This window comes from Oreochromis niloticus, linkage group LG15 (assembly GCF_001858045.2).
Source record: "Oreochromis niloticus isolate F11D_XX linkage group LG15, O_niloticus_UMD_NMBU, whole genome shotgun sequence".
In the NCBI taxonomy this organism is placed as follows: domain Eukaryota; kingdom Metazoa; phylum Chordata; class Actinopteri; order Cichliformes; family Cichlidae; genus Oreochromis; species Oreochromis niloticus.
Window position 1 is genome coordinate 31,645,016 of NC_031980.2, and position 21,148 is coordinate 31,666,163.

The following is a 21,148-nucleotide window of genomic DNA, read 5'->3' on the forward strand; positions in this document are numbered from 1 at the left end:
TACGTTGTTACTGTTTGTTTCTCCAAGTGCAGTATTTAGTCCAATGAACTGTGTTAAATAGTTGTTTTGGAAATGGAAAAATATACCTTTTAATATGCACTATGAAAAGTGTCTGAACCTTAGTTGTGGACTGTTATGTCTATATTCTCCTCCAGTCCATTTAAAAAACAGAGGAGGATCCAAAGTGCTTTAAAGAGAGGCACATTTCCATTCCAGCTCTGCAAAAAACAACAGTCTCAAGTTGCACAGAAAAACTTATTGTGTTATTGTGGAAAGTAAAAATCACAGTGAGTAAGTAGTCATTAAAATGTGTTCAGAAGCATACATACATTTATATCTTAAGCTTGATAAAAGTGTTTTCGTATTCTGAGAAAGTTTTTTCCATTAATGGGGAAAATAAAACCAAAATTATAAATTATTTACATAATTTATAATTATGTAAATAATTTATTATTTACCTCAATCACAAAAGAGGACGGCTGTGGCTCTCATAATCCCATTCAACTGCAGCCAACAATGAGATATGCTCTGTGTGTGTGTGTGTGTGTGTGTGTGTGTGTGTGTGTGTATTGTGCTTCTGCGGTCAGATACATTTGCATAGCATTTGTGTTTTGTGCTGCCTTTTGAAAACTTGTTGACGTTTTGCTTAAATGGCTCCAGTCAGGATGAATTTACCCTCAAATACTTCCTCTCCTAACGGTTCATTCTCTGGGGTCACAATAAGCCGCGAAAGCCACTGTCCCACTGCAGCCACAGCTGCGGAGCAACAGCCCGGCTCAGAATGGCAAAGGCAACGACTGTAGAGTAGGGCAAACAGTTTTGTCTTCAGAGTTTAAAACATAAAGGTAAAAACATAATCATATTATCAGAAACTGCAGGTATGAAACTAAAGAGTTTCCCATTTCCTAGTCCCTGCGGTAAACATTCCTGTCCTTCCCGCACATACTGAAGGTAAAATGAGTCCGCACTGATACTTTGTGCCAAGAATGTTCCCTTCATTTCCTTCACTGCATTGTTTGGGTTTTGGTGTGAATATTTCACATTGCATCCTCAAATGCGAAACCGTGATATTTCCAAAACTCCTGCAACACATGGGATCAACGGCAGAAGCACTGATGAGTCATTGTCGTGCATGTGTAAAGAAATAATGTGTTGAAATAGTGGAAGGAAGTAAATAGTCCTTCCCAACTGTAGTAGGTGTGGCGCTGTTATGTCCAGTTTTCAGTAAACACAAGCTGGTTAGTGCTGGTTACTAAAATAACAACTCTGAGTTTCAATCTGACCCACAGACCACCACAGATGCTCACGCTGACCTTTGTCTCAGACTTCATTACACAACACCAGCTATCATCCATTCATCCATCAATCATTCATCCATCCTTCCATCCATCCATCCATCCATCCATCCATCCATCCATCCATCCATCCATCCATCGATCATTCATCTATCCATCCATCTGTCATCTATCCATCATCTATTCATCCTTCATCCATCCTTCATCTACCTGACTGCTGCTCAACAGCCAGTGCACATAACCCCTACAACACTCCTGCAGGTGTTGAGCCCACAGGACCGTAAATCTGTCGACACATTATCTAGACAAACATTTAGCATTACCCACAATAGTCCCCACAATTGGTTCCTGTATTCATGTTGTTAGGTACTGTACTGCTATACAAATAATTTTCAGTGTATTTGTTGTAAAATAACTTTTATCTTAGACTATCTGATTTAACAGACAGTCTAAACCTTACATTTAAGTAAGGAAATTTAAACAAATGTAAGAAGTTATCCTTTTTGGTCTGACTGTTCAGTGTTTTTCACTGTATTATTGTAGGGTCTTTACCTTACCATATAAAGCGCCCTGAGGCAGTTATATAAATAAAACTGAATTAAACTGTTTAGAATATATTACCTACATGTATAGTAAATATAATTGTTAGGATGCCTGGGTCGCTGACCCAGAGTTTTGCCTTCACATAATAATAATAGCCTTTTTTTTTCTTTTAACAGTCTTGTGAAGTAGTGTTCACACATACACATAGTATATTATACTGTTTTTAACGTCATTCTAATTTTTCCATTTTATCTCAGTGCTTACATTTAGTTTGGCACATGTCTTTAATTGCTGGTGTTCCCGGTGAAAATGACCCGTCACTGCCCTCATTACTTAATTCCTGTGCTAGCTTTTTGCTCTTTACATTAAAGTGGCAGCCTGTTTGTGTGACCTGCCCTCTAACAACAGTGCTGTTACACTGTGACAAGTCACAGCAAATTTAAATACAACAGACATTAACCAAAGTGCTACACTACTAGTAAATCTACCAGCAAACAGTGCTAAACAGAGCAGATAATAAGAGAATAAAAAAATAATATGAGAAGAAAAGATTCAACCTGTTGAAAAAAAGTAATAAAAGAGACCTATTGGGGAAAATGACACTGTCAGAACCTGAAAATGTTGGGACTTACATACTGTTAGTGAGGCAGATGATCTTTTCTGAAGAGGGAAGAGGTTTGGAGCAGAAAATGAGAATACCTGGTACGGGTACAGTCAGGAATCTGCATTACTAAAAGCTGCTGATCACCAGCAAATGTATGCAAGACTGGTAGAAAGTGGTCTCCAGCTGCTGCTTGTGAAGTTGACTTTGTGGTTACGTCGCCCTAGTTAAAGCATCTGACACGATATTGGCGATGAGCTACAGCAGAGTGAGTGATTGAGTTCTCAGAGATGAGTGCAATTAAATTTGTGCACTGAGCAGTCATCTTTATTTAAAAAACAAAAAACAAAAAACACCCCTTTATTGCCAGCACTACTGAGACAGCCGAAAACTGTACTGGGTTGTTTAACATATTGTCAACACTGAATTTAAGCTAAATTAAACAAGAAATGCTACATGTCTTTGTGGCACCTTGCAAACTAATGCACACATACTATAGGGAGACACTATCACAATATTTCACTTTGGTACTTCATTCTGTTCACATAATCTACTAAGTCTCCCAGAATTATACTCGGATCAGACACGTGTGGGTCTATCAGTGCTACTTTTTGCACTTATTGCTAAGTTATGGCACTGGAAGGTGTGCTATCGTTAAAACGGTCCCAAAAGTCATGGGCCTGACATTCATAACAGCATATGTTGTGTAGGTTAGATGTGGTCTCAAATGTCACAAGACATCTGATATCTGGCCTATTTCTGTGGTTGTTGATGAACTGAGGCAGCCAGACTCAAGTTAAATCAATTACATCAGCCAAGGCTAAATGTGAAGTAGTGGGTAGTTATTGTTATTATAGTTATTCTTATAGTTATTTTAAGTTATTTCCCCTCATCTGTTATATAAATGATCAGATATATGATGTTTGTAACTACTTCAAAGAACCTTTTTCAATTTTTTTCTGACTATTTTTTATATTCAGTGTGAAAGCTAAGACTGTGTACAACCATTTTATACGGGCTTTAGTTTTTTTCCCATTAAGTCCCTGAAAGCCTAAAGATTGATAGTGTGTAATAAAGACAGCCCCTAAAGCAGAGTGGAAGGAGCTGGAGTGGTGTCTCTTCCAGGCTCGCACTAATGCAGTTACTGTACTTGCTGAATGGGACGTTTAGCAGGAGGAGGAGGTGGGGGGGTCAACATTCCATTAACCATTCCTCTCGCGGGAATGAAACATCGCGAAGTTTCCTGCTATTTAGTGTTTTGGTAGCAGCAAGAATCAGGCAATCGGAGTAGCAGCGATCCGTGGAGGCAAGTCCAAGAAAGGTGGGGAGTCCTGGGTAACTTCCTGCACTCAACTCTAGAAGCACTGCAAAGAGAGAGAACCAGGGAGGCTGCTGCCGCTGCTGGAGCGAAGACGAATGGATATACCCCTCATCTGGCTCCCTTTTCATCAGTGACTCGACTAGAAAACTCTTGGCGGTTGGCTGTGCTCGTCTACCTGGGTAGTAGTTAGCTAGCAGCGAGGTTGCTGGACGACAGAATCCCAGCATTTGATCGCGAGGCGCCGAGAAGGACAGGAATGGGTGAGTTTCCATGATGTGGCGCTTGTGTGTCTCTGTTTGTGTTCATACGTTAACGGCTTTTTATTTCCCCACCCAGCCCGCTATCGTAACCCGGACTGAGCTTCAAATTAAGGGTCTTAAGTCACGCTGTCAGTCCCCCCCTCCCTCCCCCCTTTTTTTTATACCAGCAGGGAGTTAAAGTTAGCCAGCCTTGGAAGCTAGCCTAGCCAGCTAGCTGACTGCCTGGCTGGATAACGCCACCTCCATCCCACCAACGGATTTGGCTGTGGTTGTAGCTAATGTTACCAGGAGCTCCGAGTGAGCTCAAGTCCACACGGCCTCCTCGAAAACACTCACTGTGCTGAAAATAGCGTAGCAGCTCGGAATTCCCATTTTATTCCCACCCGGCAGAGGCAATTATACAAACTGAGGATAGAAGTGCACAGACAGGAAACTTGTGACGTGAACCTGGCGTCTTTGGCTCTGAAAGGTTATTAATAACTCCCTTTTCTGACGTTTGCTCTAAGCCTGATGTGAATAGTAGGTAGATGTAGTTGTGGACAGTGTGCGTCGTGATTTGGAAGTTTTCCCTGGCATACTCTCCTTGACTACCCTAATGCATGCCATCTTACAGTTTCCTCTGCTTCGTCTCTTGCGTGATCATACACCAGGGTCTTTTTTTTAAAAAGGTGGACTCAATATGATAGAACAAATGGAGTGGATTCTTCCACACTTAAACAACTGTGTAACTGCAGCTTTTGATGTTGCACACGTCTCTGTCACGGAGAATGTGGTGCTGCTGTTGTGACCGTCATGCTGCTTTTGCTGTCAGCATGCAGAGCAAACCTCTGATGTGTGTGTGTATGTGTACAGTGCAGACCTCCCCTGTTGTATCATCAGACTGCAGCTCTCTGTAGGCTGTGGTTAGTGTAGCGGTCTGCACTTGTTATCTCTGTGTGAAATTTTACTTACTTACTATGCTGTAAAACAGGTTTTAAGCTCAGGCTTTTGCAGCTTTGGGTGTTTGGGTTGCATATGGGACTTTTTGGGGATTTTCAAGTGACAGAGATGCTTAAAAAGACCCACAGCCACAGGGCTTTTAACTAGCTTAGAGTCACTGTGTCTGGCTTTGCTATGCCTTTGATCAGGTGGCTCATTCATAGCTGCGTTTGAACATGTCCCAGCTATGTGAGTGAGGGGGCTCACTCACACTGTTTGCTTTCCCTATGCTTAGTTTAGGCTACAAGCGGTCAGCCTCAAGGTGACAGATCTCCTGGTTTAGCTTCTTTTATGACAAGAAAGAAAGGAAGATGGGTTGCCTAAGATGACAAAGAAAAAGCGGTCCCCGGATATGAGCACGGAACTTTTCATTACACACATAATCAGAGCAGCAGGATGTGGATTCCACAGCAGAGCCTAAATAAGTCTGGACACGGGCCAAACTGTTTGATTTAATATTAAACCCAATCTCTGCTGGCCTCAACCAGTATTTAACAGTCTGTCGTCAGTGTTGACCTCCCACCCTGGCGTTGGTGGCGTTGGGAACGATCATTTCTCTAGGGCCGTGTCCAAATATGTTGCTGTTGTTGTCAGCCTTTGAAAACATCTAAAGACAGATGTAAATGCTGTCACCTGTTAGCTGATATCTGTCACAAGTAAGGGATTAAGGTAGACTGGGTCATTCATGGCCATATGGAAAGCGTAGACTGTGTCAGTGCTCTTTCATTGGTATCCACTTGTTTTTGGCTCTGAGCGTTGGATGAAACTCTTGTCTTTTTACTGTGCTGCCATGCTGTGGGTCTCCTGATTTCTAAATGGACACATGCGTCCCTGTTCCAATGTTGTCCTCAGTCTTTACACCTGTGTTAGCACTGTTCATGCGTGAGGCATCTTTAGTTTAGCTTTAAAGGTAGTTTTAAAAGCTCCCAGTGTCTTAGGTACTAAATATTTGATAAAATTAGGTAAGGTTCTCTTCAGTGTAGCCATGTAGCTCACAGTGATGACGTTTTCACAGCGGGTAATTCAAACCATGAGGCAGTATACAAAATGACTGCACTTGTCTTGTAGACGTGGGTTCAGATTTCCTCTTGGGTGAAGTACTATTCCTTCTCTGTGCTAATAGGTGTGTATTCTATTCTAATGTTATCTGTTTGGCTAGCAATGTAGCACATCACTGTGAAGTCCAACTTCACTGATCCTCCAGATGTTGCAGATGTTTAATACACAGCAGTGCTCTGCCTTTTTTTCCCTTTAGGAAACAAATCAGGCATAGTACGGTTTATCAGTTAGCTAGCTAACTTACTGCAAAATTCTAACTGCATTAAAGCCTCTTTTTCCATGGATGCCTGAACATTACACCTTGTTGTAACACTGGGGAAAAGAGCCACACTCGTCATTTTATTGGATTTGAAGTACAAGATTTCAGTGGTGCCTCAGTGCTTGTGTGCTTTTTGAGAACTAAAGCAACATTTGGACTCAGAAATGGCTAATGATGCCCGTTTGTTATGGAAATAATATATCTGTATGATATATGCATCACATGTGTGTAATATTAAACCCCTCTGCTGCTGGTTGAAGCTGCTGGATTTAAGCACTTTCTTAAATAAATAGATGAATAAATTTGTTTGTTTTTTAAGGTTTATCAAAAAAATCTGTGTGGTACATCCTCTATCCTCAAGACAGTGTCTTGCCGTCCATGCAGAGAAAAAGCCAGGGAGAGAGAGAGAGTAAAAAACAAAAGAGCTCTTCTGTTTGAGTGCAAACGTTGTATGTAAATATAGCTGGAGACACATAGCACAGCCATTGTCTTCTGCTCATATTTATGGGGACTTTGTTGTAGTTATAAGATTTAAGTTGTTGTTGTGACCGCTCCCATCCCCTAAGAAAAGCTTTGGTTATTCAGCCAAGCCCCACATTTTACTGAGCCTAATTTGTTGGGAGCCAAAAAACCTAACCAGTGTTGAATAGTGGGGCTTGCTGTGGAAGAGGAGCATCTTAACGTGGAAGAGTTGGAAAGACCTGAGGTAATCTTATTGGTTGTCTTTTAGACTTAACAATCAGCTTCTAATCCAGTATTGGGAGTTTCTGATGGAACAAGCTCTCCTACATTGTGTTTAAATAGTCCTTTTTCAGCATGTGTCACTGTAACATCAATAGTTAGCATTGATGTAAGCCATCTCAGACTGCCGGGACCTGTTTGACACGCATACCTGCTGTTTGCTTATAAAACTACTGGTTAAGTCCTTAGTAGAGCAGGGCCTGTTTAAATATTAGCTTAAAACAGGGATCCCACTGAGGGTGAGTTTGAGTAGTTGACTGAAACTTAAACTCCAGTTGTGTTTAATGTGTGTTAGGGCGTCGGTAAAACAACCCGTTGAGCTGTTAAATGGGGAGAGAATCCAGGCAGTGAGTGTCTTTTCTCCTGGCAGCACACTGCTCTTTGTATCAGCCACCTCTCAGATCGGGGGGGAAGGAATGCAGTTATGAGTTTCCTCCTTACTGATTGTGTGTGAGTGACTGATAGAAGCACGCAGCCTGCCTGGCAGTCGGCTCGCTTGCATGGCCTTGTGTACCCCCCAACACCCCTCGCTCCTTCCTTCCTTTCCCCCCTTTTCTCTCTCCCCTGTCATCAGCTTATATAAGGTCCCAAACTCTGCACCTGCGCCGTGCAAGGAGAGTCAAAACAGTATAGCTCGTCTATTGATTGTGAGCACACAGACAGGACATATGGTGGGAATTTGCTGCTCTTTGCATTTAGGAATTTGATAGCTATGAGTGTAGTTGGGATATGTATATTTAGATTGACTCATTTTTTTCCCCAGCTGAGTTGAATCAGAATGCGCAGTGACTGACCAGAGTTGCTGCAGAGGTGGACGGACGCTTTACCTGGTCTGGGTTCTTTTCTTTTCCTTTTTTTCTTAATTGTTCTCTTGGCACAAAGAACAAAGACAATAATAATTCTGACACATGCACATGTGAAAACTATTCAGTCTGTTTTGCCTTCTCTAAAATATACAGGTAACAGTTATCACCCATGTTGAGTTTGGAGGGTTAAGGGATGATTTTCCTTATGTATGTTTTAAAACCTTGTAATGAATGTTTTAATAAGTATGATGAAGTAGTGTGGTTTAATTTCAGTTAATTAATTTAGTTCAACTTCAATTTTTTTTTTTTTTTTTTTTTAGTCTGCAAGTCAGTACTTTTGCTTGGTAAGCAAAAGGTCACTGGTTCTATTCCAGCCGGAGATAGAAATCCCCTTTGGGGTTGCGTAAGGAAGAACATCCGCCGTAAAAACTCTGTCAAACAAAACATGCAGATATACCTGCTGTGGCCAGTAGATGTTTCTTCTTCTATAACTGGAAATTGCTAGAGGTACAGCAAAATGGACAGCTTCCTGATTGAATAGAAAACAAATATCCTATTTGTGTTAGCTCATGCCATCTGCAGTGTGTCATGGTACAGTTCCCTGTACCCTGACAGAGGTTAAATGCAGTTTATCCTACAGCGTTAGACTGGATTTGTGGAAGTATTATTGTAATATGGAGCTTGCAGCAGATCTTCAGAGCAGAATTGTTACTGTTGCCATAGACTTGAGTTGGAATTCATTTGGCTGTCTTGATTATAATATTTTTAGACATTTGCTGATCCGTTCGTCCAATGAACACCACTTTGTTTACCCAATAAAATATTGGTGACGGTAATACAGCCAATCACAAGTCTTCATACATAGGAAAGATGGTTAAATATAGGCCTAAATGACAGTTGGATGTATCAGTGTCTGGTTGTATAGGCAACCACTTTACAACCAGTGGTAATCGCTTCAGTCATTTTCCTGTGTTGAAGAACTTGAGCTCTGAACCCACCTACTGTGCTTTGCTGCATTTCATTGATATTGCACGGCCCCTTGTTGCTAAATCTGCATTGGTCTCTTCCTGTGTGAACACTCCTTGATACCTTCTGAACACTTCAATGGGGTATCTGGAGGTTTAAAGAGCAACACTGGACTAGCTTACAGGACTACTAGTTACTCAGAGCTGTCTTGCTGGGACTAAATACTTTAAATGATCAGGCCAGTATCAAAGCAGCCATTCAGTTAGTCCATCAGGAAGTGCTGCTCTTGTCTCTTGATATGAGAAGATTTGAATAGAAGATAGAAACTTAGACAGTATAAAAAGCTCTTGTTAACTGCGGTAACATTCAAGGCCTTTAGATCATCATTGGATTCAGTTTTAAGGTGTCAATATTCATTAATGCCATCTATCTGCCATTGGCTCTGTAAAGCCTGACCCACTTCCACACTTTGGTGTGCAGATGTACAATTTTTGCATTCCAGTATAACCTCTGAATACACATGACAGACAAACAAGAAGCAGCTGTTTGAGTTAATATTCAGATTTTGAAAAATGCATGTTTGTTAATGCAAGTCTAGGTTTAGTTTTCAGCTGGATTAGTTGTTGTAGCAAATGATCCAAATACAGCAGAGCTACATTTGAATGAAGTGGAGTCGTTTCACGTATTGGTGAATATTTAAAGACCCAGATCAGAGCTGAGTGCAGTGAATTATAAAGGGGACCTGCTGAGGCAGCGTTTCTTTTATATCGCAGTCCCAAACTCTGCCGTGTGCGTGTTTCCAAAGTGGATCAACTCCTCAAACATAAGCCTTCTCCCTCTCTCACTAATGTCACAGCAGCAGGAAAAAGGTCAAGAATCCACCTAGGTGTCATCACACTGTTACTGTCACTTTTTTTTTTTTTTTTTGTAAAGTTTCTGTCCTAACATTATTTTTGCTAGTTTTTTCACACCCACGTCAGAGACAGCTGACTTTGCTTTCCCTGTGTGGCCGTGCTCACTAGTCAGTAGGGCAGCAGCATGGCTGTGTGCTTTGTATCCATTCAGAGATGTGGTTGCATCTCCATAGAAATGCCGTCTGTTGGCTGTGAGAGTGAGGCTCCGTGAGGCTGTTGTACAGCCAAGCAGCATTAAGTGGTTTGCAAATGTTAATGTTTCCAGCCATTCCGTATCATGATCCATATCTATTACAGATGAGAAAAGGCCTAAGGGAAAGGGCTTTCCCTCAGGCCTTACGGACATGTGTCTGCGCGGTGAGTCAGCAGCAGCTGGACCTGCTGTTTTGTCTTGGATTTACACCTGGCTTAACAAGTGCAGTCTGGCTCATCCAGACACATCCTGCTGCATTTATACACTTTGTTTTCACCCACCCAGATACAGTGGCTTGCAAAAGTATTTGGCCCCCTTGAACTTTTCCACATTTTGTCACATTACAGCCACAAACATGAATCAATTTTATTGGAATTACACATGAAAGACCAATACAAAGTGGTGTACACGTGAGAAGTGGAACGAAAATCATACATGATTCCAAACATTTTTTACAAATAAATAACTGAAAAGTGGGGTGTGCGTAATTATTCAGCCCCCTGAGTCAATACTTTGTAGAACCACCTTTTGCTGCAATTACAGCTGCCAGTCTTTTAGGGTATGTCTCTACCAGCTTTGCACACAGCAAACATGTGGAAGAAGGTGCTCTGGTCAGATGAGACCAGATGAGACCAAAATTGAACTTTTTGGTCAAAATGCAAAACGCTATGTGTGGCGGAAAAACTAACACTGCACATCACACTGAACACACCATCCCCACTTTCAAATATGGTGGTGGCAGCATCATGCTCTGGGGGTGCTTCTCTTCAGCAGGGACAGGGAAGCTGGTCAGAGTTGATGGGAAGATGGATGGAGCCAAATACAGGGCAATCTTGGAAGAAAACCTCTTGGAGTCTGCAAAAGACTTGAGACTGGGGCGGAGGTTCACCTTCCAGCAGGACAACGACCCTTAACATAAAGCCAGGGCAACAATGGAATGGTTTAAAACAAAACATATCCATGTGTTAGAATGACCCAGTCAAAGTCCAGATCTAAATCCAATCAAGAATCTGTGGCAAGATCTGAAAACTGCTGTTCACAAACGCTGTCCATCTAATCTGACTGAGCTGGAGCTGTTTTGCAAAGAAGAATGGGCAAGGATTTCAGTCTCTAGATGTGTAAAGCTGGTAGAGACATACCCTAAAAGACTGGCAGCTGTAATTGCAGCAAAAGGTGGTTCTACAAAGTATTGACTCAGGGGGCTGAATAATTACGCACACCCCACTTTTCAGTTATTTATTTGTAAAAAATGTTTGGAATCATGTATGATTTTCGTTCCACTTCTCACGTGTACACCACTTTGTATTGGTCTTTCACGTGGAATTCCAATAAAATTGATTCATGTTTGTGGCTGTAATGTGACAAAATGTGGAAAAGTTCAAGGGGGCCGAATACTTTTGCAAGTCACTGTATCATACAGAATGCTGAGGTGGGGTGACAGTGTGCAGTTGCCCATATCAGTACACACATACAGTTTCCCACACATAGACTACGCTCGTGGTTGTCTGTTTTGGAGATGAAATGGATTTGTTTCTTATGGATTTTGATGTGCAGAATCCAAATACGACACTGGTATTGTGGGTATTGTGGTCACTCTGCAGGGGGTTTGGGATGGACACCCAATTAATGGAAACAGGTTAGGGTTATGGAATTGGTGGTTAAGAGGAGATGAACACTGTTATGAGCTGTGGCACTAAACAGGAGGTGCTGGGTGCAGGATGCCCTCTCTGTCATCAGCTGGAGCTCCTCTGTTTTGACTATTCCTACCATTTAATTGCTGTGCTTCTGGGAGCTCTTGTCTTTCTGTCCCAGTTGTGCATTTAGAGCAGGACAGTAGAGTAGCACTCCTGCAGCAGGGATGTGGCTGCCGCTGGCCACATTATTGATGTGTTATAAAAGCTCGAGGTGCTTTTACCCCCACCCCCATCACCACCACCAGTTAATTTCACATCATTGACGCAGTAGGATAGCTGTGCACCAGTAACGGAGCTAATCTGTTGTAGTCTGGTGTCACCTGGCCATGAAGGACGAGCAGACCTGCTGACCTACATCTACACAGCAATACAAAGATGGCGAGGCACCTGTAGGCTCGTTAGCTTCCTGCTTTGGTGCTGAAAGTTGTTTGTCAACGCCTGGCAAACAGCGAGTGTATGTTCAGATGTGCTGTATGGCAGAGCCCAGTTATGAGGTGTTATGAATATAAACTGTAAAGCAGTGTAGCTGTTTCTGGGGCAGAGGCCAGGACTAGAGAACTTGAGGATATGTCTTGTCTGAAAGTCGCTGCTTGATCTGAGCTTGTCCAGCTTAGGCTGTTTGGAGACTTTTCTTCACTTTCAGTTCTCATGAAACTCTAACTTTCACTCTCAATGTTACTTCATAGGTTGCAGCTGTTTCAGCCTCAGTCTTGCTGCCCCGTGGCCTGACTCCAGTGGAATCAGGCAGGAAGTTTGCTCATGCCACGCACACACAGCACCTGTACACCGTCTTTTAATTCGCCCATGCTTACCATATTTGGAAAGGCATTTCCTCCAAGGAACAAACCAAGAGGACTTTGTCCACTGCTACACCTCTGGTATTTCACAGGCCAACACCTATCACTGACCGCACCCGTTCAGGAGCAGCTGCTGAGGGGTTTTTTTGTTTGATAAAAGGGACCGGCTCCTACAGAGGTGACGATCCAAGTTCAGCTGAACACCGTGAGACATTTAGTACAGCCATAAATGACTCACAGTCTGCCCTCCAGAACAAAGTTACTATCTTATTCCAATGAAACGGCTTGCATTTTTCTGTGCATTCAAGTGTTGCTGAGCTATTTAGATCCTAAAAAAAAAAGTTTAACTTTAGCGTTATTGATAGAAACAAGGAGGCATTCATCCTGCTTTCGGTAAACCGATCCATTTAAGTTACATTTTCTGAGTATAGCCTAGACCTCTTTATAGCAAGAAAGAGACGGTACTAGGGCAGGGCAATATGGCCAAAAATATTTATCACGATATATATTTGAAAATTTGCGATAATGATATAACTGACGATATAAGACAAAATACTTTACAACTCCACAACTTTATTAGTGCAAAAACCCCCCATCAATTTATTTTAACTTAAACAAGCAGCTGTTTTTTATGTGGAATTAAAGCTATATAAAAATTTTACAGCGAAAATGCAAATTCCTTGCTGACAGTTTAACCAAAAGGCATTTCCAGTGGAAATGGGCTGACATATCCTGAGCATAACCATGTATAATATCCACAAAAGTTAAAAAGAGGTGCTTTGCAACATGAAACTGCAGTGTGCCCAATAAATAAGTCAAATACAGTGGAACCTAGGGCTGCACAATTAATCATTAGAAAATTCATACTTATGTGCGATCTCATTTCCAAATGACAACAATTTTAAAAAAAGAAAAGAAAAAAAAGCGCTCACTCTTCCTGCGGAACAAATGACAAGGGCGGAGCCTTATACCACGTGATACAGAAGCCGGCTGGTTGCTAAAATTGGCAGGGATAAAACAACGAGGGGGACGTGAGAGATGACGAAGCTGTAAAGGCCAAGAAAGTGACAGGAGAAAATCCGTCCCGGTCAACCACCCAAACATCAATAATGGGAACCTTATACAGCGCTTCCCCATACCCGTCGAACTCCCGCAGGCACAAAAAAATTACAGAGGCTATCACTTATCACCTGGCTAAAGATATGGCTCCCATCAACACTGTGAAACGAGGGATTTAGGAAAATGATCAACACCCTAGACAAACGCTACACAGTGCCATCCCGCAACTATTTTTCAAATGTTGCACTACCTGCTCTATACACGCAGTGTCGAGCAACGGTGGAGACTGAATTACAAGCAGTACAACGTTTTGCGGCAACGACAAAATGTGAGACATGTATTGTTTTTATGTTCATTTATTGTTTTTATATTCAGTCTCAACTGTTACGAAGTTGATGTGCAGTTAATAAGTGCAATAAATATTTATATTGGAAAAGAAAATCGTGAGAGAATTGTGATCTCAATTCTAAGCAAAAAAATCGTGATTCTCATTTTATGCAAAATCGTGCAGCCCTAGTGGAACCCCGACTTACGAAATTAATTCGTTCCCGAGGGTCTTTCGTAAGTCAAAAATTTCGTAAGTCGAAGCACCCATCGCGCCTTTTGAGTGAGGCGATGCTGAACGATAGGCTATAGGCTAATTGCTAACTAGAACAACAATACGTTGTTCAAGTGGAACAGCGAAGCGCAATTACGAAAGCCAAGGGGTTGTCACATGATTCGGAAGGCATTGTGGGCGTTGTAGGCACAGCCAATCAGAGCCAGCGGATTTCGTTACACGGGCATTTTGCCGTTACACGGGCAGAAATATTGCCGTTCAGTGCCTTCGTAACTTGAATTTTTCGTTAAATGGGGTATTCGTAAGTCGGGGTTCCACTGTGCATACTTTTTGGGCGCATTAAGCAAAACAAAACAGATAAGTCAAACTTTACTCAACTCATTCTTCTTGCTTCCTCCACTTCCATACCATTTATTCATTAATGCTGAATTCTGTCGCAGCTGCTCTATTCCCATGTTCTACTGCGTGACTGATAGCCTTGAGTTTAAAATCAGCTTCATAAGCATGTCTCTTAACAGGTGCTATTTTGGGGTCCTTATACACACAAAATACAGTAATATTATGTTGAAACACAGTACGTATTACTCCTCGAGGCTCCTGACTATGGTAGCCGTAATGCTCCGACAATCGGTGCCTATCTGACGGACAAAATCCATACCAGTTCCACATCACTAAAGTTGCACCATTTTTACAAACCAATTCTGGTTCATCTGGTTCATTTGACGATCCGCTTTTGTCCTTCTCATTCTCCGTTGCCGCCATCCTTTTTCCGCCATGTGCCTAATAAAAACAAAGGCACTGCGCATGCGCGTTTTACCCATATTCTATCGCGATATTTCATTTTCTTATCATTGCCTAACATTATACCCGTATTACCGTGAACGGTATAATATGTACCGTCTAATAATAGACGGTACATTTTAGAAATAGCTGTAATCTTGATGGTAGCGGTAGTCCTCCACTATCCTATGCTATAGTATTTGTATAGCTGATATCATTGCCATTTATATGGCCATTACACCATGTGCATTAGCTCTGAATTCACAGACTTCAGCTCTAGTTTGTGATGACAGTCATCGTTCTGCTGTGTAGTATGATCGACACCTGCTGCAGGGTTTGATCAGAACAAGAGCTGTTATCAGCTGTAGTCAGAGGTGGTGAAGATGGAGGCAGTCCGATTGTAGGATGGGATCTTCGCTGTACGAGCAGTTGAATGATGGTGGACTGTGAGAATTGGGCTTTGGGTCATCCTGTAGTGCAGTGGTTCCCAAACTTTTTTTGCCAGGTCCCCCTTTGTTTTACAAGAAAAATGTTCGCGCCCCCCCCACCACCTAAACACATCCTCCAAACACACACACCCATATTTTGCTCCATTGCGGTTTATTTCACACCTCAAACATTTACTAAACAATTAAGCAAATACAAGTAAACGGCAATAAATTACAGGTAGTAATAAAATATACTACTAACTCTTTTACGCTGCGTCCACACCTACATGGGTATTTTTGAAAACGCAGCATATGCGTTTGGGTCTTTCGTCCACACGTAAACGGCGTTGCGATTCACCGAAAACGGAGATTATTTAAAACTCCTTTTTTGCGTTTATGTGTGGACGAGGAATACAGAGTTCGTCACGCAACGACAAAGGTATGTGCCTCTTTTCACGTCACGCTGTGCGCCACGTTATTGTTTATGTGAGATGAATTGCAGAATGGCAGATGGAGACAAAATACTGTTACTGTTAATCTGAGTATCTTCAGGTTTTACACGCTTACATATACACACGCAGTTACTGTCCCTCCATTTAGAAAGGCAGAGGCGTCATGGTGTGATTATTTTACGTGTAGTTGTTTTTTTGTTTTTTTTCCTGTGTAATAATGTTCAACATTGCTATCAATACATTTTTCAAAAAATGTCTCTCTGTGCAAAATGGTTTCAAAAACAAAAACAGCTGTGGGATACTGTTAGTCCGTGATTTGAACCGGGGGGAACAAATTACGGCAGGATCAGCCTGATATTATTTGTATCCCGCTGTAACTTTACTGTATAAAGAGCTAACATGTCCAAAATGTCAGGAGTAGTCATTACAAGAAGTGTTTGTGAACTAAAAATCAAGAATGTGGGATACTGTTTGTCCGTGATTTGGAGAGCCAAGCGCGTGCTCCCGACACAGGGAAAACTAATTTTGCAGGGGAGACCTACCTTGGCACTCGTGCAGGTTAAGCCAAAGGGAAGATATGCTTCACCATATTTTCTAGTCTTTGGCTTGGAAGGAAGTTGGTTTGGAAACATATTTGGCGATGCTTCATCTCCTGCTTTGTGTTTGTGTGGGAGCCCCGTCAAAAACCTGTCCATTATGCTAGCAGTGTCCAAGCTTTCTTTTTTTTTCTTTTTTTTTTTTTTTCTTTTCATACCGCGCCCCCCTGCATGGCGGGCCCCACACTTTGGGAACCTCTGCTGTAGTGAAATACAAGGTGGGCAGGGCTGCAGCTAGTTGGTCATCAGGGATTAAACCTTAGAAATTAAAGCAAGCAAACTGTAGACTAGTAAAAAGGTCACACATGGACATTCTCAGATGGTTGTAGTAAAAAAACAAAACAAAAGAAGTGCTAAAATGATTTTCAGATATGCTTGTATGCCTGTAAACCCAGCAGTGTGTAGAACCAGTGTAGCCCTCTAAACAACTGTCTGCTCCAAAGCAAACACAGACCCAGTAACTTTAAGTATATTCCTGTTAGTGGACATACTGACTTCAAACGCTGTCTGTGTGTGGCCATTTTTTTTTTTTTTAGAACACTGTTATGTTCTCTTACATTTGTCTGATGAAAAAAGCAGTCTGTCTTCTGCGCAGGAAAAACCCTTTAAATTGGGACTCCTGCTGATATTTCCATGCTGTGAGGATTCTCAGTCTTTTAGCAGTGCACAGGAACAGCTTGGAAGTGAGTGGTTGTTCTCACAGGCTAAATTTACGTCCTAACTTTTATGTGTTTGGTCATCTGACAGCTTGTCAACTTGTATTCTGGGCTTAACTCACAACCTGATAGCCCTGTGTTTTGTTGATCTCACCCTACAGTAACACACATTTAAAAAGAAAATGCAACATAAAACAGTTTCTTGGTTGCCTTCTCTCCACTAAAGACTATGAAAGCAATAATTATCTTAAGCTTACTTCCGTTGGCATATAAGTGGTGTTAGGAAGAGATTTGAGTCAGACTGATTGAGCAGCACAGCTCCTCAATCAGCCAGGGTGTATTTCTGTGATCACTGAGGGGCTGTTTTAAAGTCCCCTTGGTCCACATCTAGTCTTGTGCCCTGTGTGTTGAATTAACTGAGAGTGTGATTCTGCCTATCAGAGCTCTCCATTGTTTGTTTACTACCGGAGTTTGTATCTCTTCCTGTGGTTACACAGACAGATATTCCTAAATTATGGTCTGGGGCCTCGGCTAAGCTGTTTATTTTTGTGTTGCTTGGCTTGTGCTTCTTTTATGCACTTAATGTGTCTAGACTGTCGTTTACAGTGTAAATGCAGACTAGATTTCTTATAGGCTTTTGTTAAATTAAAAATGTTGATAAAAGCCAACACTGTATGGTTCTAGTTCCATGAAAAAGAAGGAATATAATTAGCTAACATGTGTGAAAGGATATCACCTGAACAGCCAAAGGTAAACTGCATAAAGTCACAGCCGTGCCAGGGCTCCAGACTAACTTCTTGCCACGGTTGCACTGGTGCGCCTAACTTTTTTTTTTTTCTTAGGTGCACCCAAATTATTCAACCGCATCGCTTAATACCACAGTTTTACATGTTCACTTTTTCTTTTTTTTGGGGGGGTAATTGCTGACCATACAGACAATATTTATTTGTAAATGATTAACAACACTAAGTTCTTTATTTGGAGCACAGTTCTACAAGAAAGATAAGTTACTGAAAAAGTGCTTGTGCTTAAAGTGCTTTGGCACTTCAATTCAGTTTTGACTCAGTAAAAAAATACTATAATTCTAATCACTCATCAGTACTGACACTTGTGAGAGGTGTAAGCATTACAGCAGATGCCTTTGTGTCAAAGTAACTAAGGATAAAACAAGAAAAAAATGAAGGAGATTTTCCTGGCCTGGCTTTTTATAGCAGATAACCGCCTTAAAAATATTCTGCAGTAGAACAAAAACTGAAGAAAACCATGAATCAACATATGAACATTACCTGATACTGCTGAAGTAGAGCAGAGCAAAGTCACTGAGCACCGAGGTTTTATTAGAGACACAGCTAAGCGTTTTGCAGTTTGGCATAATTTTAAGAAGTTTAAATTTCTTCAGTATTAAACAGCAGAAATTAGGCTTTCTTGTTTGAGGACGTTTTTGAAAAAACAAAACAAAACCCCCCCCCCAAAAAAACAGCGGTCGACAGCACTGTACACGACTTGTGCGTAATTAATAAGCGAACGAATAATGCAGAAAACAGAGACTTGAGATGGGAAACTGTTCTTGAAGTACACTGAGAGAGAGAGAGGGAGAGAGTTGTGCAGCAAGTGTGATTTTTTTTTTTTTTTTTTTTTTTTTTTGTTATCGTGGTGGAAGCAAAACGGCGAAAGTAAGAGGGAATTAATGACGATGTTTATCAAGTTTGAAGCGTGGTTTTGATCTTCTTTTACTGCTGGTTCAGTGAATTTTGGTTGGAGAAAGACAAAACCTGCAGATTCAGAATCTGTGAACTGTCGGCTTTCAACCTCGACGGCGTGTCCGTGCACGTGACTTCGAGTGAGAAAGCTGACATCTCATAGATTCTGACGCGTCGGGTCTGTGCTTTGTGTTTACTTTGTGTTGTCTTTGTGCGGAATCCGTTTATCTGCTCTCATTTGCTGTTTTAGCTGTTTAGTGGTTGTTGAAATAGTTTTGTGAGGTTTAACCTGAGATTCTGGCGTTTCTGGCAAAATACATTTATCCCTTTCACGCATAGTGGTCACTACAGTGGACACCCATATGGAAAAGAAATAGGAAAACCTTATAAAAGACTTGCATCAGCTTTAGCTTGCTTCATATAGTGAATAATATAAGGCTTATATGATTTACTCATGAAAGTGGCCACTTTCTCATTGCTTTCATATATTGTTTTAGGAAGTATCCAAAACATACAAGTTTCATTTATATAATTTTTCAAGGGATCTTATATCTGTTTTCACTCTTGTATGCTTTTCATACAAGTTTCACACAAGACAGATACAAACTTTATAAGATTTATATATATCTTTTCCATATGGGCAGCTATTCAAAGGCTATTTTCCTGTATTTGTGTCAGTGTTAATAGTATACTTGCATATAAATCTCTACATTGGACACTGATGTGACACTCCAGAACAAATTCATCAGTCAAAACGTCTATTGTCCACCTAAGTGGACATGTGGGGAAAAAAAAAAAAATCTTTGAAAAGTATTTTTTTTTGTTTCATGCCTAAAGATAAATAAAAATACTTAAGAAAAAAATCCTGATTGAGGTTGTCATAATTCATGCATGAAAGGGTTATTTTTAAAAATTGATTCAGGATTTAATGAATCAATACTCCGTTATTCAAGCTAATCAAGGATCAATGCTGCAACTGATGCTGTCTGAGCAATCAGCTATCATTAGCCGAGAAGTTAGCTAATGCCATTAAAAACCCGCATGAGAAACCTGAAATTGGCTAATAGCAAACCTAATTTGATGATATATTTGTTAAATTAATAAAGAAAATGCTAAAAATGGTGACCATTTGTTCCGGAAGTTTTATATAAACCCTAACATCAGATATCAGATGCACCACTGTCATAATAACTGTGTTGTATAAAGGCTTCATGTAGCTTCCAGATCTGAAAGTAAAGCTAGTGTGGCTTTTAAATGAGGGATGCCGATTGTTGCAAAAATACTTCTAGCCTTATAGAAGTCTGTCATCTATAAACTCTTTCCTGATGAGTGTAATGGGCTTTAATAACTGCTTTGTAGCTGACAATTTGTTACCCATTTAGCATGCGATTTCACAGTCAGATCCAGCTTTGCTGGTGAAAACACTAACACAGTGACAGCATGAGGCCAGTGATACTTTCATCGCATCCCTTTCACACGAGGGCATCTGCTAGCTGGTGGTATGGTTACCTCCTAACCACCCTCAGCCAGGAACATTAAACTAATTTTACATCGTGCGCCCACTTTGATCTGAAGTGTGCCAAACCAGTGCCTTTCTCTCAGTGTATAGTATATGTATATCTACGTATTTACTTCCTGACATTATTTATTATAAGAAAAAGAAGTACGGTTTCAGCAGTACGAGTAGTCTCAGCTATGCTTATATGAGTGAGGTTCTGTTGTGTGAATGCATACATGACGGCTCTTTGGTGGGTTAGAAATCGACAGAAACTCAGTGTAACTGCAATCCTTATTGTATTTACAAGTAAACTGATTATTTAGTAAAGGTGGCAGAGACAGTGGAGCTGGAGTATGCCAACCACAGTGAGAGATCCTACCTGGAATGGCTGAGTGACTCGACAGCAATGTGGCCAATGAGCTGGCTAGAGGAAAGAACCCACAGAGGGGTGGAACATCTGAAATATCAAATTAAAAGGACAGGGATATTCCCCTAGTAAGTTGTGGATGATGTTGTCCTCCTGAGTAGATTAAAAAGATGCTAGAGATGGACCGATCCGATATTACGTATCGGTATTGGTCCGATACTGACCTAAATTACTGGATCGGATATCGGAGAGAAATAAAAAATGTAATCCGATCCATTAAATATCAAAAAAGCACCTCACAAAACTTGCAACACGGCGTAACTCGGCTCATAACCGTAGCACGTAGGAGCAGTGTGCTCACGTGATAGAGCGGCTGTGTGTATTTGTAGCCTCACTAGCAATCCGGCATTTCATCTCCGAGGAAGTTATCCCAGAGAGAAGTAAAGCAAGTGTGTAAGTTCATCTCTGAATGTTTGTAAAGCATACCCGCGTTAAGCTTAACAACCGATATATACTGCCTCTTCTCTCTCTCTCTCCCTCTCCTGCTGCTACTTCAATCGTGAAACTGTTTAATGATCAGCTGATCAGCTTGTCTGTCGTGAGTCCGTCTCTCTTCTTTGTTTTTG

At 41.2% G+C, this 21,148-nt stretch overlaps 1 protein-coding gene across 2 annotated transcripts in view; it reads left to right on the plus strand.

Moving 5' to 3' along the window:
- Positions 1–3,587: 3,587 nt before the first annotated feature.
- The window catches only part of cd2ap (CD2-associated protein), an 82,967-nt gene continuing 65,406 nt past the window's right edge, over positions 3,588–21,148 (plus strand). Inside the window, exon 1 of one of the 2 annotated variants that reach the window (XM_005465337.4) lies at positions 3,588–4,020. In XM_005465337.4, coding sequence (XP_005465394.1) covers positions 4,017–4,020 — 4 coding nt within the window. In that variant the 5' untranslated portion in view covers positions 3,588–4,016. The remainder of the gene's footprint in view (positions 4,021–21,148) is intronic. The other variant, XM_005465338.4, reaches the window with a different exon arrangement.